The sequence below is a fragment of the Miniopterus schreibersii genome (genome assembly GCF_964146895.1).
Source record: "Miniopterus schreibersii genome assembly, chromosome: 8".
Taxonomy (NCBI): domain Eukaryota; kingdom Metazoa; phylum Chordata; class Mammalia; order Chiroptera; family Miniopteridae; genus Miniopterus; species Miniopterus schreibersii.
This window is the reverse complement of record NC_138109.1, coordinates 29,000,256-29,016,080: the sequence shown is the minus strand read 5'-3', so window position 1 is coordinate 29,016,080 and position 15,825 is coordinate 29,000,256. Positions and strand designations below refer to the sequence as shown.

General features: G+C 52.1%; 1 protein-coding gene across 1 annotated transcript in view; it reads left to right on the top strand.

Moving 5' to 3' along the window:
* The window catches only part of TRABD2B (TraB domain containing 2B), a 195,479-nt gene that overhangs the window by 148,547 nt on the left and 31,107 nt on the right, over positions 1 to 15,825 (top strand). The window contains exon 3 of the mRNA XM_081143931.1: positions 11,100 to 11,246. Coding sequence (XP_081000057.1) covers positions 11,100 to 11,246 — 147 coding nt within the window. The remainder of the gene's footprint in view (positions 1 to 11,099; positions 11,247 to 15,825) is intronic.

Sequence of the window (15,825 nt, the reverse complement as noted above, 5' to 3'; positions counted from 1 at the left end):
CGCGTCCCCATCTGTTTCATCTCCACAGGTGACTAGCCCCCTGTCTGGAGATGAGACAGAGAAGGGCCAATTCTACCTGCTGGTTAGAGTGCAGAGCCTGTGGCCCCAGATCCAAGGCCCGTCACCACTGGACCCACTCCTGGTCTCACCCCTGACACCTCTTTAAACACGCCACCCTCTTCCATGTCCCTCTACCTACACACATCCCTCTCAACCCCACTCATCCTGCATAGCCCAGTTTAAAGCCTCATTTCGTCACCGACTCCCAGGCTGCAACAGAAACCCTCTCTGAGGCCCCAAGCCCCTGGTTTTTTCCTTTTATCAATAACGTTTCACTTGGGTTTTTCTGTGGGTTTTTGAAAATATATCTTTCTTGATTTCAGAGAGAGGGAGGGAGAGGGAGAGAGAGAGATAGAAACATCAATGATGAGAGTCGTTGATCAGCTGCCTCTTGCACGCCCCCTACTGGGGATGGAGCCCGCAACCCAGGCATGTGCCCAGACCAGGAATCGAACCGCGATCTCCTGGATCCTAGGTCAACGCTCAACCGCTGAGCCACGCTGGCTGGGCTTCACTTGGTTTTATACTCACCTGTTTCTCTGTCCATCTCCTCCACCACCTGGAAGTTCCTGAAAGCTTTATAACTGAGAAGAGGTCGCCCTAGATGATTCTCTGGAACATTCTGATACTCTGTGTCCTTTTTTTCTCCTGCCCGGTGTACGTTCAATTTAGGAGATCAGAGGTGATAACTGGGGAGCAAAAACGTTGACACCAGGGACAGGGAGGGCTCAGTGCATTAAGCCTAGGCAGAGCTAGCGCCCTGGGCCACGAAGCCCCAACAATGGGAGACCATGGGATGTGACTTCCTTCTCTGAGCCTTGGTTTCCCTTTCTGCAAAATGGGGTTGGGAATGTTGGCTCACAGGGCTATTATTAAGAATAAATGAGCTTCCGAATATAAAGTGCCTTGACCCATAGACTGTTTAGTTTAAATCGTGAGATGGTGGTATGTCACTCTCAAATGTTGGGCTCGTAAAACATGACTTCAAGATCTGAGAGGTGGTCTCACATCCTCAAGTTTCAGGAGATCCAGTGACCTGGAGAGCGGATCTCACAACTGGACTGGGTTAGAGCCTGCAGCACCAGAATCTGGCTCTCCAGCATCCCTCGGGCTTATTTGCACCTAGAACTGAAAACCAAGGGCCTCCTTTGCCCTCAACAGGGCAGACTCCACGTAAACTCCTTTCCTGGAGACCTGGCTTCTGTGCCTGCCCCTCCCACCCAGACCCAGCCCGGCTATCAGCCTCCCTATCCAGCAGCACGCTAATCTCCTCATGTGGGTGGCTCTGGATTTATGAGCATTTCCTGGCATGACTTGAAGGACAGAAGAGGAAAGCTGGGATCTTTAAGGGTGGTCTTGGGTGGAGAAACTAGGCATTGAGAGAACAGAAGGAAAGAAAGCTAGAGTGAGTCAGCCCCCACTGCCCGCCCGGGAGAGCACAGGGGACCCAGCCAGCCCACACTGCAGGGCAGATGGAGGATGTGGCCAGCACCGCGGGGTCCAGCGGGTGGGCGCCCACAGAGCAGGGAGCATCTGTGCTGGAGGCCAAGGCAATGGTTCTTTGGGTTGTGGCTGGAGGTCTGGGATAGGCTGTGGCGAGGGGGAGCGAGGAGCATGCTCGATTCCTCCCCCTTGAGGACAGAGCTGCCTTCATCTTGGGTCTGATCCCCTTGCTTCACTCTCGCCTCCCTGGATTCCACGTCAACACACTACCACAGCAGGCCTCCGCCACGCTCTCCCGGGCTTCCCAGCTCACTCGGGATGAAGCCAAAGGCCTTCAGGCCCACCGGCCCTACCGGATGTGCCCCCTGCCCACCGTCCATACCCCTCTGACTGTGTCTTGGAAATCCCCCTTGGCCTCTCTAGATAGACCCTCTGCTCTCCCTGCTCTGAGCCCTGAACTGATGTGACATCACCTGGGCTCCCTTATCCTGATTCCAATGGCAGGAGTGGAAGGAAGTTAGGACATATCATGCCCCTCCCCCGCCTCCTGCTCCCTGCAGGCTGCTGTGGTCCAGGCCAGGGAGCGATAGCTATGCTGCCTTCTGAAGGCTGTGGCTCTGGTCGGGTTCAGGGCCCTGACCACCTCCCCCTTTCCCTTTAAGGCTTAGGAGCAGGAAAGCCAGGCCTGCTGCCGCTACTCCTCGTGCTCCACCATCCCCTGTCCACAGCTCTTGTGAATATTCCCGTCATTCAACACGCTTCAATTACCCTTTCAGCTGAAGTTACTTTGCTGGAACTCACTTCACTGGCAAATGCACCATCTGTTTTCTGTTGGGTTCCTGTCTGAGACAGACCTCGTCTACTAGTTCCCCTTTGCTCACTTCTCTTCATCCACGCAGGCCTCCTTTCTGCCTCTCACACCCATCAGGCCTTCCCTGCTTCAGTGCCTTTGCACTTACTGTTCCCTCTGCCCAGAGCCCTCCTCTCTCAGACACCCACATGATCACCTTTTTCATCTTCATCAGATTTCTTCTCAAATATCACTTCTCACTGTGCCTTTCCTGGACATCGTATCTAAAATGTCAACCCCTCCACACACACACACACACACACACACACACACACACACTCACTTTCTAGACTCCTTGTCTTATTTCCTCCTTCGCAATGGTTATTCTCTAATATAGATGTTTTACTGGTTGTTTTTGTTTATTGCCAGCTTCCTCCAACTGAAATAAAAGTTCCATTGTAGCAAAGATCTTTATTTGTTGTGTTTACTGTTGTACCTCCAGGGCCTGGAACAATATCTGGTACCTAAGTGCCCAGTAAACATTTATTCCATGGATGTGTGAATTGATCCTTTTGTGGGTGGGTAAAACAAGGCCTGGGGAAGAAGAGTGACTTGCCCAGGGCTTCCTGGTGGAGATTCAGATGGTGACTAGATCTTGGTTCTGCCTCCCAGCCCAGAGCTGGTCCAAGCTCCAGGAAACTTGTGTTTACGTGGATGCCCGCTGCTTAGTAGCCCAGTATCCGGAGACAGGATTCTGTGCCGCAGGCCCGGGGGACTCAGGATACTGAGCAGGAAGCAAGGAAGTTGTCAGCGCTGCTTTGGTGCTGCCGATGGGGCAAGGAGAATAAATAAATAGAGCTCAGCCAGAGCCTGGTGGGCTCTAACCTTTGAGGAAATGTCCTCCCAGCTGGGGAAGGCTTCCTGCCAGGTAGAGCTGCCCTCCTCTCCGACCCAGGGCACCGACAGACTGATGTGGCCCAGGATCCAGGGGACTCGATTCTCCCAGTGCCCTGAGGCACTGGATCTCGGAAGGTCGCCGATTGGGATGGGGTCTGGGAAGGGTGACTCATTCAGCTTGTCATTCATTCATTTATTCAAATTAATTCTATGAGTAATTTTGAAGCCTTTGCTGTGTAGGTCAGACACTGTGCTCTCTGCTGGAGAAACAGCACAATGAGGACAAATGATTTGCCTGCCTTTCCAGTGTCTCCTTCGAGCTGGAGGGATGAGCATTGATAGTAGTGAAACGGGGAATGCAATAATCCAGGAAATGCAGGTGCCTTGGGGGCATTAAGCAGGGGACCTGTCCAGTCCTGAGGAAGGAGGCTCTGCAGCCAGGTCAAATGGGAGTGTGAACCATGGGTGGCAAGAGGGTTCCAGGCAGAGGGGGAGCGAGGGGAAGGTCCTGAGGCTGGCAAGAGCTCTGCACAAATGAGGGTCTGAACGCGGTTCCGTGAGGCCAGGGCAAAGTGAAAACAGTGCGAGGAGGCCATGTTCCAGGTGGGGTTACTGGGCAAAAGTGACCTCTTTCCTCTCCTCATATGTCAGCTTTGACCAGACCCCAGAGCTAAGGTTCTAGCACCTCTTCCCCTTCCCAGCTGACCACTCAGAATTTGGGCACCACACACTGCCCCCTACTTTCTGTTTATGTCTGTCCTTCCTACCAATGTTGGGTGGAGGTAGCTTGGTGGGTTGCTCCTAGGAGGGTGAGAAAGAACCCAAGGCCTGTCAGTTGGACCTGTGTTTGAATCCTTGCTCCAGTTCCTCATTGTGACACCTTATGCAAGTGACTTTACCATCTTGAGCCTCAGTTTCCTCATTTGCCACATGGGAATAACAATCCCTTTTCCAGAAGGATTATGTGATGAGATGTTTTCTCAACATCCTTGCAGTGGCTCATGGAACCTGGCATGCTAACCAACTGACCTCATCGCCCTTATATACAGAGCCGCAGCCGCCCTGGCCTCTGCTCCCCTTCACATATGCCCCAGGGCCTTTGCAACTGCTGATCAACCTCCTTCATCACCCCCACCCTTTTCCTGCTTCCTTTTCTCCATGTAATACAAATACTGTATTTGTTAAGATTCCCCAGAGAAACAGAACCAATAGAATGGATGGATGGATGGATGGATGGATGGATGGATGGATGGATAGATGATTGACAGATAGATAGATGATGATAGATAGATAGATAGATAGATAGATAGATAGATAGATAGATAGATAATAGATAGATAGATACTTAAATACGTATTTCTTTTAAGGAATTGGCTCACATTGTGGAAGCTAGCAAGTCTAAAATCTGTAGGGCAGGCTGGAAACCCAGGGAAAAGGAGGTGATGCTGCAGTTCAAGTCCAAGGGCAGTCTGCAGGCAGAATTCCCTTCCTTGAGGAAAGCTGGTCTCTTTCTATTAAGACCTTCAATTTATTAGATAAGACCCACCCTCATTCAATTATTATGGAGCATAATCTGCTTTACTCAAAGTCCGCTGGTTTAAATATTAATCTCATCTAAAAAGTATCTTCACAGAAACACCTAATACAATGTTTGACCATATATCTGGGTACCATGCCTAGCCAAGTTGACAGATAAAACTAACATCACAAGTTCACCCTTGTTAACTTGGCACCCAGATACGTCTCCTTAAACCATACTTAATCTCCAAAGAAGACAATAACTGGGTCATAATTCCACCTATCCTGATACAGTGATCCTCCGTACAACCGAAACGCACGCATGCCTTCCCCAGGACACCCTCGGGTGCTGTTTACCCTTCTCCTTGATATCCCAGAACTTAAACATATGTGACGTAGAGTTAACAGTACTTAAATATATGATGTAAAGCCAATAAATCTGCTACATGATGGGGAAGAACAGAAGGAGAGAGAAGAAAACAAAGCTGTTATATACACACGTACACATTTTTAACAAAATAGGGAAGAAATAGTATGACAAGAATCCTTGTTTCTGTCACCGGTCACGGGTCGGAGCTGGTGTTTCAATCCGCCTTCTTGCATTACCGCTGCCCTGCTCCCTCTGCCTTCCGCAAGCACCGCAGCTGGTTGTGGCTCTGTAGCTGGTGGGGTGACCCAGGCCTGCATCCCGAAGGTTCTGGGCATTGAGTAGTCCTGGGCTGGGTTGTGGTTTTCCACTGATGGTAATTAAGCACAGGGTGTGGTGATACTAAGAAACGCCCTCAGGGATCTGCTGTCCTCACTCTTACCCTCCCTTACTCCATTGTGGGGCAGTCAGGACCAGTCACCCAGCCAGCACAGTAGCTCCCTTCTTTGCCTGTTGATACAGAAGCGCAAGGAGCCCAAAGTGGCCTGGGGTCAGACTTAACTTCCAGTTCAATGGAATCATTGTGTCTCTAACATTCAAAGTATTAATATTTTGCTAATTACTTTAGTTATTCTCTGTCCGCCCCCTCCCGCCCCAGCAGGTAAGCTTGATGAGAGCAGGATTGGGGTCTGTTTTATACCTAAGTCCCCAGCATCTTGCACAGGGCCTGGCTGGCAGGTGCCCTGTAAGCATCCCTGAGTGGGCAGGGCCTTTGCTGTGATTTCCCTGTGAGAAGTGCTCATCCCCCACCTCGGCACCCCAGCCCGAGAGCCCAGCCTGTCCACAGGAGCCTTGGGTCCCACATCCTTCCTGACCAAGGGGCCCTGCTGCCTTCCTCTCACAGTGACTTTGCTGAGCCGTCGAGTGAACACAAGGCCTCAGTGTTCACCCTCTCAGCCCTTTTAGGACTGTTTACTAGACTAATCTGGAACAATAAACCCGTCCGCACCCTCCTGGCGCCTGCCTCGCTCCATCCTAGGCCCGTGTTTGAAGATGTGTTTAAATTCCGGGCCTACATTCAGCAGACGCCGCAGGCCCGCTCCCGGCCGCGAGCACTGGTGAGGGGGGCCGCCGGGACGTTCGGGGGGCTTTTGGTGGCAGGGCCTTCGCACACAGACATCCAGGGGGAGCGAGGGGGCTCTGGCCTTCACCTGGTGTTTGTTATTCCATGTCAGAGCCTTATCATAAACATTATCCTAGAGTGGGCCACCGAGGCCACAGGCAAGCAGGGTATGTTATGCTGAAGTGGCAGGGAGCAGAGGCTTCGAGCCCCAGAGCCTGCGAGCAGTGCAGGCTTGGGAACTCGGGGTGAGTGGGAGGGGGGCAGCAGTCAGGCAGGGCGCTTCTGCACAGGTTCCAGAGACCCTACTTAACCGCACTCTATTCCCATGGCCAGTAGGCAAATCTGCCTCGAAAAGGAGCTCCATGTGGGCGGAAACCAGGCCCAATTAATCCACCAACCTCAGATCCCTGCAGAGAATGAACAGAAGGTAAACGCTTGTCGAATGAATGAATGAGTGTAGCTTCCCTGTGCCTATTGGAATCACCAATATGCTCATGACAGAGAACATTTTACTTTGAAGTCCTGGTCGTGGGGACTTGTTCTGGATGCAGGCAGACATGATTTCAAATCCTAGCTCTGTCATTTACAAGCTATGTGACCTTAGGCCTGTCCTTCCCCTCTGCTTCTTTGGTTTTTCGTCTATATTAGGGACACTATCTCTGCTGGCTGTCTCTCACGGAGAGCAGAGGGAGGCTCTGGTGAGCAGTGGTAGACCAAGGGGACAGTTCCATGGCTGGAGTGCCCACATTCAAGTGCACATCCCACCCCCCCTCTAGTTTTGTCACCTTGGGTGAGTTAATGTGTCTTTGTTGTTTATTTGTTTGTTTTTTAATCTATTAAATAGAGCTAATACTAGACCTACCTCAGAGTTATTGTAAAGGTTAATTAATTAATATGAGCTTAAAGGGTTCCTGACACATACTATGTGCTCACTAAACATAGCGATCCTAGTAATGACTGGGTGGGACTCTTTCATAAATTGCAAAGGATGGATACCAGGTGGGAGGCGGGGGAAAGGCTGTGATTCAGAGTCAGCCTCCTCCTTTCTGAAGCAGTTCCTGAATGTCTACTGTTCAACAGTGAACAGAGGGGCAGGCTTCCTGCCCTCACCAAGGTCCAAACGGGCAGAGCACAGGGAATTATCTTAAATGGACACTTCAGTGGGATAAGTGCCAAGACCAAGGGAAGCACCAGGACCTGCCAGAGGCACCAAACCCCACCCAGAGGAGAGCATCTGGAATAACAGGCTTGGGTTTCAGTCCCAGCCCCATCACACTCTATTGGATGCCTCTTCAGTGATCTAGCCTCAGTTTTCTATCTGTAACAAGCTAATAATAAATGCCCCCTGGGCATTCCTGGCTACAAGGCTCCAGAAAAACAATGAGTATGGCCATGTGTTCAGGATGAACGTGGACTGTACCAGTGGACAGCCGGAAATCCAGCCCCACAGGTCCAGGGCACTGCAAAGCATCATGGGCTGGGTGTCAGGAGACTGGGGTGTGAACCCACTCTACCCCCAGGTCACAGTGTGGACTTGGGCGAGCCGCATCTTGCCCACTCTGGGCCCCTAGCTCCTCTTCTCTTCTATGGGTTGAGGGCACAGGATGAGATCAGTGGTTCTCAAACTGGGCTCCAGTGTACCCATGAGTTCCACAGAGAAGCTCTGAGAGTCCCTGCTGCAGGGGACATTGAACTTAGAGAGACGTCAGGTTCCAGTCTGCCTCCTTTATGTCAATCAGGGAAGTTTCCATTTTCATCTGCTCCACATTTTGAGTTCCAAATAAGACTTCTCTAAAAAACAATAACAACAAAGAAAGGATTCCATGGCTATAAAGATTTGAAAAACCACTGGACTTGATGACCTCCAGGGGCCTTCCAGCTCCAACTGAGAAAAGTTAAGGTCTAACTGTTTTCTTCCAAGTGTCATTTAGCAGGCACTTATCCAGCACTTTCTACATGCCAGAGCTGTTCTTAGCACCCTGCAGATTGTAAGTGCTTAATTCACTAGATTACGTCCCAGCTCCATGAGGGCCTCATGACTGAGGAAATGACTGTGTGTGGCTAAGAAGGACCAAGGGAGCCATTTCTCCACTAGGCATGTCTTCTGGGTGCCTGGGCAGATGACCTCATCGTAGGCCAGGTGGTGCTTGGCCAAGCCTACTCTGAGAAGCATCCGGGCAGGTGTGCACAGCAACAGGGTGTGGTCACAGGAGGTCTGTGCGTCTCAGCCCCCAGAGGAGGAAAGCAGAGCCTTCCAGCTTGACACGGATGCTTTCATCCGAGGCATGTGCCATGTGGGAGGAAGTGCCTGTTGCCTTAGCAATGTCCTCAGCAACAGGTCCACTGCCTCCTGTGATCCATCCCCAGCCACCATGCTGCCATCAACACCCTGCACCAGGTGGCTGCAGATCAGATTTCAGGGGTAGTGGCCAGAGCCTGGAGAAGGCCCAGAGGTGGGGTGCTGGGGTCTGACCTCATCTCCAGCCAGCTCATTAAGGGGAGCAGCCTGGGCTGCTGCATCCAAGCTCAATCCAGCTCTCCTGACCGCCAGAAACAAGAGTGGGAGGAGATGGGTGGAGCTGATCTAACAAGCACAGCTTGGCCCCATTGCCCATGACGGTATTTTTGGCCAGATTTTGTGTACCTATTGCATGAGCTTTTCTGTTTATATTATGTGTTCTGGTACCACATAGCTAATATCACTTGGGGGGAACTTCTACAATGTGGTGGTGGTGTGTCCCAAATGCAGACAGAGTGCCAACACTCTAGGAGCCAGTCTGAGGGATTACCAACCAGCCTTCCTGACACATACTAAGTGACCACAGCAGGTGTCACAGTGCTAAGGAAAGGGTGGGGTAACATGCTTTTTCAGGTCCCATGCTGGGTATTGCACGTACAAAGTGACTAAGGGGCACTTCCTGTTTTTCAAGAAGCTCATAGCCTATTGGTAGAGACCAGTAGCTAACAGCAGTTACAATCTAATGTCCACGCAGTGGTGGAGGGAAACATGGAGGGAAGTGTTGCCACAGTTGTGCTGTGTGGCGAGGGCAGTGAGTGTTTGCTCAGCTGCCTGGGCCCAGTTGCAAGTGGACTCTGCTGGGCTCTCTTGCATGTCTGGGGGCTGACTGGCTGTGCCTGGGCTAGGATGGCCTTGACGGGACAACAGAAGCAGTGTGGCTCGGCCTTACCTGTCTCATCCCCCAGCAGGGTAGCCTGGGCTGCCTTCAGGGCAGTGGTGGAGATGCAAGAGGCAGCTGCAGCACCTTCAAGCTTTCAGGCCACCATTTGAAGTGGTTATTAACCTCCCATTGGACATAGAGCCAGAATGGGAGGGAGCTCCTGAGTTCCACGGCCAAGGGCATGAATACAGGGAGACCTTGGGAGTCCCACAGAGGGGTCAGGGAAGTTTAGTGGAGGAGATATCTGAGCTGAGCCTGGATGGCCAAGTCTGAATTTAAAAGTGGAGAATGGAGGTGGTATGCACAGAGATTGCTGAGTAGTTGAACATTTGAGGACACAAGGGCGGGTAGGAAACAAGGTCATTGACCTCAGCAGGGTCCAAGTCACTGCCTTGAAGACTCTCTTGAAGAGCTAGGCCTTTATCCTGGGGGCAGGAGGCACACATGAAAGTTTTGAGCCAAAAAGAGGAGACCATCAGATTTGTGCTTTTAAAAGATGACAATGGCAGAATATGGGATAGGTGGGAGGGGAGGGGGTCTGTAAGGAAGGCAGGGGAGGGGCTAATGCAGTGGATCTGGTGAGAGATGCTTGGGCCTGAATTGGTGTGGCTCAAGAGGCTGGGAGACTGTCACCCAGGACAGTGTGCAAACAGAATAAGCAGGGCCCGAGGACTGGTGGGACAGGTGGCCTGAGACCACCTCCTGACGCTTTGCACAGGAATTGCAACAAGTGTTTTCCTATATCTGTGCTAAATAACTCACATAATGTCAGGCTCCTCCTCTTTGTTGGCCAAGAGAGTCTGGGATACAGTCGCTGTGTGAAATTGAGCCAGTCCCTTCCCCTCATGAGCCTCTGTTTCCCATCAAAATGGGACCTTTCGGTCATCTCTCAGGGACCTCGTACCTTGGGCAGGCCATGTTCTATTAGACCCCTGGCCCTCAAACACCAGAAGCAGTCAGGCTGTGGAGAAGTTCCCAGGAGCTGTTAAAATCCACATCCTAGGCTCCACTTCAGAGATTACAATCCCAGGGGTGGGACCTGGGCATCTCATTTTGTGTGTAGCACTTCAAGTGATCTCAATGCCTGGCCAGTCCGCCTGAGACACAGCTGCGTCCCCAGGGCCCAACATTGTGGCCCGGAGCATAGAGGCCCGTGAGAAAACATGCGGAATGTCAGCCTGGGTCTGACCTAGAGCCCAGCTCCTAGGTCTTCACCTGGGATGAAGACTGCTTCCAGAGAAGGTGGCATTTAGGTTAGGCCTTGACATCTAAGCTTATTTTGATCATTTGTTTGCTTGCTTTGTTTTGGGGTGCTCTTGATTACAAAATGAGTTTATGCTCATTCTAGAACTTTCCTAAACACAGGAAAAGAAAGGAGTCCAAAGAAAAACTTACCCATCATTCCAAAACCCAGACACAACCAAGGTTCTCATTTTATCACATCATTAGATAGGATGTTAATACTCCGAGCAGGAGTGGGGGCCATGGGGGCAGAGGGCTGGGGATGGGAACTGGCTGCATGTGTTCAGAGGCCGGTGAGTAGGGAGCGGGAAGTGTGGAAATGCTCAGACTGCGCCAGCTGGTGCCAGCCCCACACACCTTCTCTGTTTCAGGGCCTGTTGCCCCAAAGTACAGAGGGCAAAGCGCCAGTCCTGGAAGTGTCAGGGACCTCAGCCAGGTCCCTGAGCACAGCCCTCATTGCTCTTTCTTCCCTCTGCCCAGGTGCTGTTTGCCCTGAACCAGACCCTGCTGCAGCATGAGAGTGTGCGGGCTGGGAGCCTGCAGGCACCCTACACCACGGAGGACCTCATCAAGCACTACAACTGCGGGGACCTCAATGCCGTCATCTTCAACCACGACACATCACAGGTGAGGCTGCCCTCTTCAGGCCCAGACGACCTCTGGGTCACTAGTTCCTAAGGCCAGGCCCATGTGATCCCATCAGTCATTTATTAGATGCCTACTGTGTGCCAAGCACAGGCATTCTTCTCTCCAGCCATGATAAGTAGTAATATTGGGATCTCCATTTTACAGATGGGGAAACTGAGGTTCAGAGAGGGGAAGAGACTTGGCCAAAGTCATACCACTCATTATCAAGCTATCAGGAGCAGTACTTGAGCCTAATGTGTATAGACCCTAGAAGCTTGGCCTGGAAGAACAGGGTGTCCCCTGGGAGGTTCCGTTCAGCATCTGGTGAAATTAAAACCCAGGGAAGGGAAAGCCCACAGTTACTCAGAGCTGGGGCTGGAGTCTATCCCCGAGTGTTCTGCCTTGATTCGAAGCCTAGAGGAAAAATCACCCACAAGCTGGACAAACAGTGGGTGGGACCCCGAGAAGCTGAGCATAGGTCCATCAGGCCTCCCATTGTCCTCAGAATAAACTCCAAGACACTTTGCCCAACATTCGAGGCCCCCTGTGTCCTGCTATCTCCTGACCATGTCATAGCGCAGGTGCCCCACACACAGCACAGAGCTTGTCTTATTGACCCAGGCTACGTGCAGCTGTTCCCCAATGCAGTTTGCCTTTCAGACCCTTCTGCCTGCGTCCAGGCTCCTCCCTCCTGGTCATATGTCACCTCCTCTGAGAAACTCTCCCGGACCCCCTGGATGGAGTTGGATACTCTCCCAGGCAACTCTAGGCCTGCTATGCTCTCTGTGTCATGGTGTTGGAATCTCCATTCATTCAACAAACAGCTGAATTAGTCAGAACAGGCCTCTTCTCTGCTCAGGGCACTGCAGTGACTCCCCATTCTCCTCAGGGGAAAAGCCAGAGTCTCTACAATGGCCTGTGTGGCCCCTTGGTTGCCCCCCCTACCAACCCATGACCTCTTCCCTCCCTTCACACCCCCCGCTCCAGCTGTATGGACCCCTTGCTGCTCCATGAGCCCACCTGGCATGCCTCGCCTCGGCACTGGCTGTTCCCTCTGCCAGGAATGCCCTTCTCTGGGTGTCACTGTGCCTCACCCCACTCTGCCTTCAGGACTTAATTCGAATATCGTCATTTCAATGAGGCGGGCCCCAACTGCCTGGCCTAGAATTGCAGGCTGCCCCTCACTCCTGTGCTCTCATCGCCTTTCTTATGCTCTGCTTTTCCCCCGTGGCCTTTATCATTTTCTCGCCCGCTTATAAATCTTGATTCACTAATTAGTGACTATTTATTGTCTGTCTTTCCCCACTAGAGCAGGACCTCCCTGAAGGCAGCTTGGGCCTGTTTTATTCATTGACATATTCCACTGGCTAGAGCAGTGCCTGGCACAGAGCAGGACAGGCGCAGTGTCATGAAAAGGGACATGGGGAAGCCCGAGAGAGCTGCCCTCGTGGCGTTCACAGGCTCAGAGGAGAGATAGGGAGCTTCATCCAGCAATGGCACCAAAGTGTGACCCTTGCCATGAGGGGCAGTAGAGGATGAGTTGGAGCCTGTGGCAGGAGGAGGAATTTAGATGGGCTTGGGGATGGGGGCTGGAGCTGGGGAAAGAAGGAAAGATTCCTGTAAAATGAGAGGTCAGAGAAGAACCTGAGTTGGCCACAGACTGGAGGAAGAAGACTGTTCCAGCAGAGGAAACTGCATGTGAACAAGCCAGAGGCAAGAGAGAGCAGGAGGAGATGAGTTTGTGTTGGAGGCACAGCTGGGGCCAGCCCATGTCATTCTGTTCATGCACCACCCCACTGGACCTGGAGCTCCTTGGGGCAAGAGTGTGGTGCCTATCTCTTGGTCTGGGTGTCGGCACAGGGCCTGGCACGAGCGTGCATCAGTGAGCGGCTGGTGCATGGACAAATGTCTTAAGGTACACCTTGGCCATGGTTCGGTATAGAGAGTGAAGGGGGGGAAGGATCCAGAGACCTGGCCACAGGAGGCTTAGGATTCTGAGACCTCTGACTCTTCTGGTGGGGGAGGGAGTGAGGGAGGAGAGAACTCTGACACCACGAGGCTCATAGGCATTTCACCAGCCATTTGCTTTGTGACAGAGCCCTGGCCTGTCCATCTGTTGGGGAGAGGCTGGTGACCCCTGAGCAGACAAAGAGCTGGGTTGCAGAGGAGACCTAGTCACCACCAGAGATGTCCTGGCCGCAGTGTGGCTGGTCTGCGGGGAGGGGAGTTCAGGCCAGGGCCCTGCGAACACCAGGCTGAGGGAGAGAAGAATGGGATGGCCTCGGGGGATGGCAAGCTCAGATTTTCTTTGAGCCTGTGTCCAGAACCACTGATCTGTCCCTGGCGGGTGAACTGCCTATGTTGTTGTAGGGATTAAGGAAGATCCATTTGGAAAGTGATAGCACAGTGCATGGCACAAAAGAAGTCTCCACTAGATGTCAGCTTTGTGCCCTAGCCTGGGGGACAGAGCTGGTGTCATCACTTTCCCCTGCAATGGCAGAGGCTACAGTAAAGAGTGGCTTTGGGCAGGGGATGGAGAGGGAGGTGACAGAGAGATAGCAGCATTCTGTCCAGGATGCAGGCAGAGGCCCTGCCTCCTCTGCTTCCTGACCAAGGGGGTGCATTTGTGGAAAGATGAATCTACATTCATTCCTTAGGAAGCTAAAAAAATTTAAAATTTAACGAGGACAAGAATCAGGAAGTTTAACATGAAAGCTTCAAAGGAGCTGGGCAAGCACTCGGGGTCCCTGGGCTGCCCAGTGGCTGGCCCACATTCTCTGCCTGTTTCATGCTGATGGGCCTTCACTTCATGCCAAGGATGGGGCCTGGGTTTGGGCCCAGGCGGGGATGGGAGCAAATTAATGATGTCATTAGACTTGTTGGGAGCTTTAAATCTTCTGTCACAAGTTTAAGTGCAAGATGCATGATAAGATTTTAAAGAGGACATGTCATGTCCCCAGGGCCCTAAAGTGATGGGTCTGAGATGGGGTGGTGAGAAGATGGCTGGGCAGAGCTGGAGTAGGGCCGTGGGATGTGACCTCAGTGTAGGCTCCCCTGACCCACGACCAGTTAAGTGCTCAGTCTTCATGCGTCACCGACCCCAATGGCCTCATCCCTTTTCTTCACCCCATTCATCCAACCGACACCTTCTGAGAAGTCTCACTGGTCCGACCCTGTGGAGCTAAGGGGCCACAGAGCACCCTCAGACTGGGTCTGCTGCTCCCAGTGGGGAGTCAGACTTGCAAATGAGAACACTGCGGGGTCCGAGCTTTGAGAGGGGTACCAAGGGATTGAGGAGCCAGAGGAGGCACCTAACAGGGTGAATATGTGTCTGGGTTTGTCCAGGAAATTCCAGGTTCAAGGTTAAGGTAGACTGCCCCACACCTGTTAATTATTCTGACTCTTAATTATATATGAGCTTTCACTCTCAAAAGTGTCTGAGTGTGGACAATAAATATATTACCCTCATGTTACCAATTTCTAAACTGAGTCTAGAGAGGCCAAGTCACTTGGTTGTAGAGACCACCCAGCTGGTAAATGGTGAAGGAGGGATTCCAGCTGTCGCCCTGGCTGCTTGACCTCAGGACCCACATTCTTACCACCATAACTCTACTGCCTCTCAGCTCATTCATTCATCCATTCATTCACTGAGTGAACAAATATTTATTTGTTGGTACAACATTGTTTTACATTCTTTCCCATGTTCAAGGAAGGAAGAGAAGCCTGTGAGGGTTATGTTTCCAGAAATAACCCCTCTGAGTCTCAGCTTTCTGTGTTCCCCCTCCACTCGGAGGCCTACAGGATTGCCTTTCTCATGGCCAAGTGTGGCCTATGGTGTCAGGGCTGCCAATCATCCCTTCCACGGTTGCAGAGGGAGTAAGAACTCCATTTCTTCATGTATCCATTTGCCAAAAAGGCCCTGGGCACCAACTCTGTGCTGGCCCTGTCAGGCACCAGCATGGCTGCTACATACAACTCTACAGGAGACACCAGCCATATCATTGTCCTGTTCATCCTAGAACAACCCATCAGGCCTTTCTGGCAGAGCAGCCCCTCCCCTCTTACCCTGGAACACACTGGTCCCTGGCCAGCAGAGATCAGAGACAGATGTCCGGCCTTCTCCAAGTCCCTCAGGGTTCAGCCTCCGTTGACGCCTTCATTTTCCTCAGAAAGAGTGTTGACAACTCATCAGTGGCTCTAGAAGCCATGTGGCTGGGCCACATGACTCTTCTGAGGGCTAAAACCTGCAGGAAATTAGTCTCCTCATGCCAGACTCTCCAACCAGCTAGTCCATCAGTCAGCTGGGCCACGTGTCCTGTGCTTTAGGCCTGGGTTGGTGGAGACAGAGAAAGGGAAGAACATTCGGAGGAAGACATGCTGAGAGCAGGAGCTTGGAGGTTGGGATGACACTGACAGATGTGGGGAAGGAAAGAGCCTGTTCTCTTTCCTCCATGGCCATGGCTTCCTCTGAGGCCGCACCAGTGTGTTGCAGGGCATGGTGTAGGACCCCTGGACCCACCACCCAGGTGGAGAGACACTATCTGGGAATGGAAGAACGCAGGAGGAGGCAGTGTGGTGA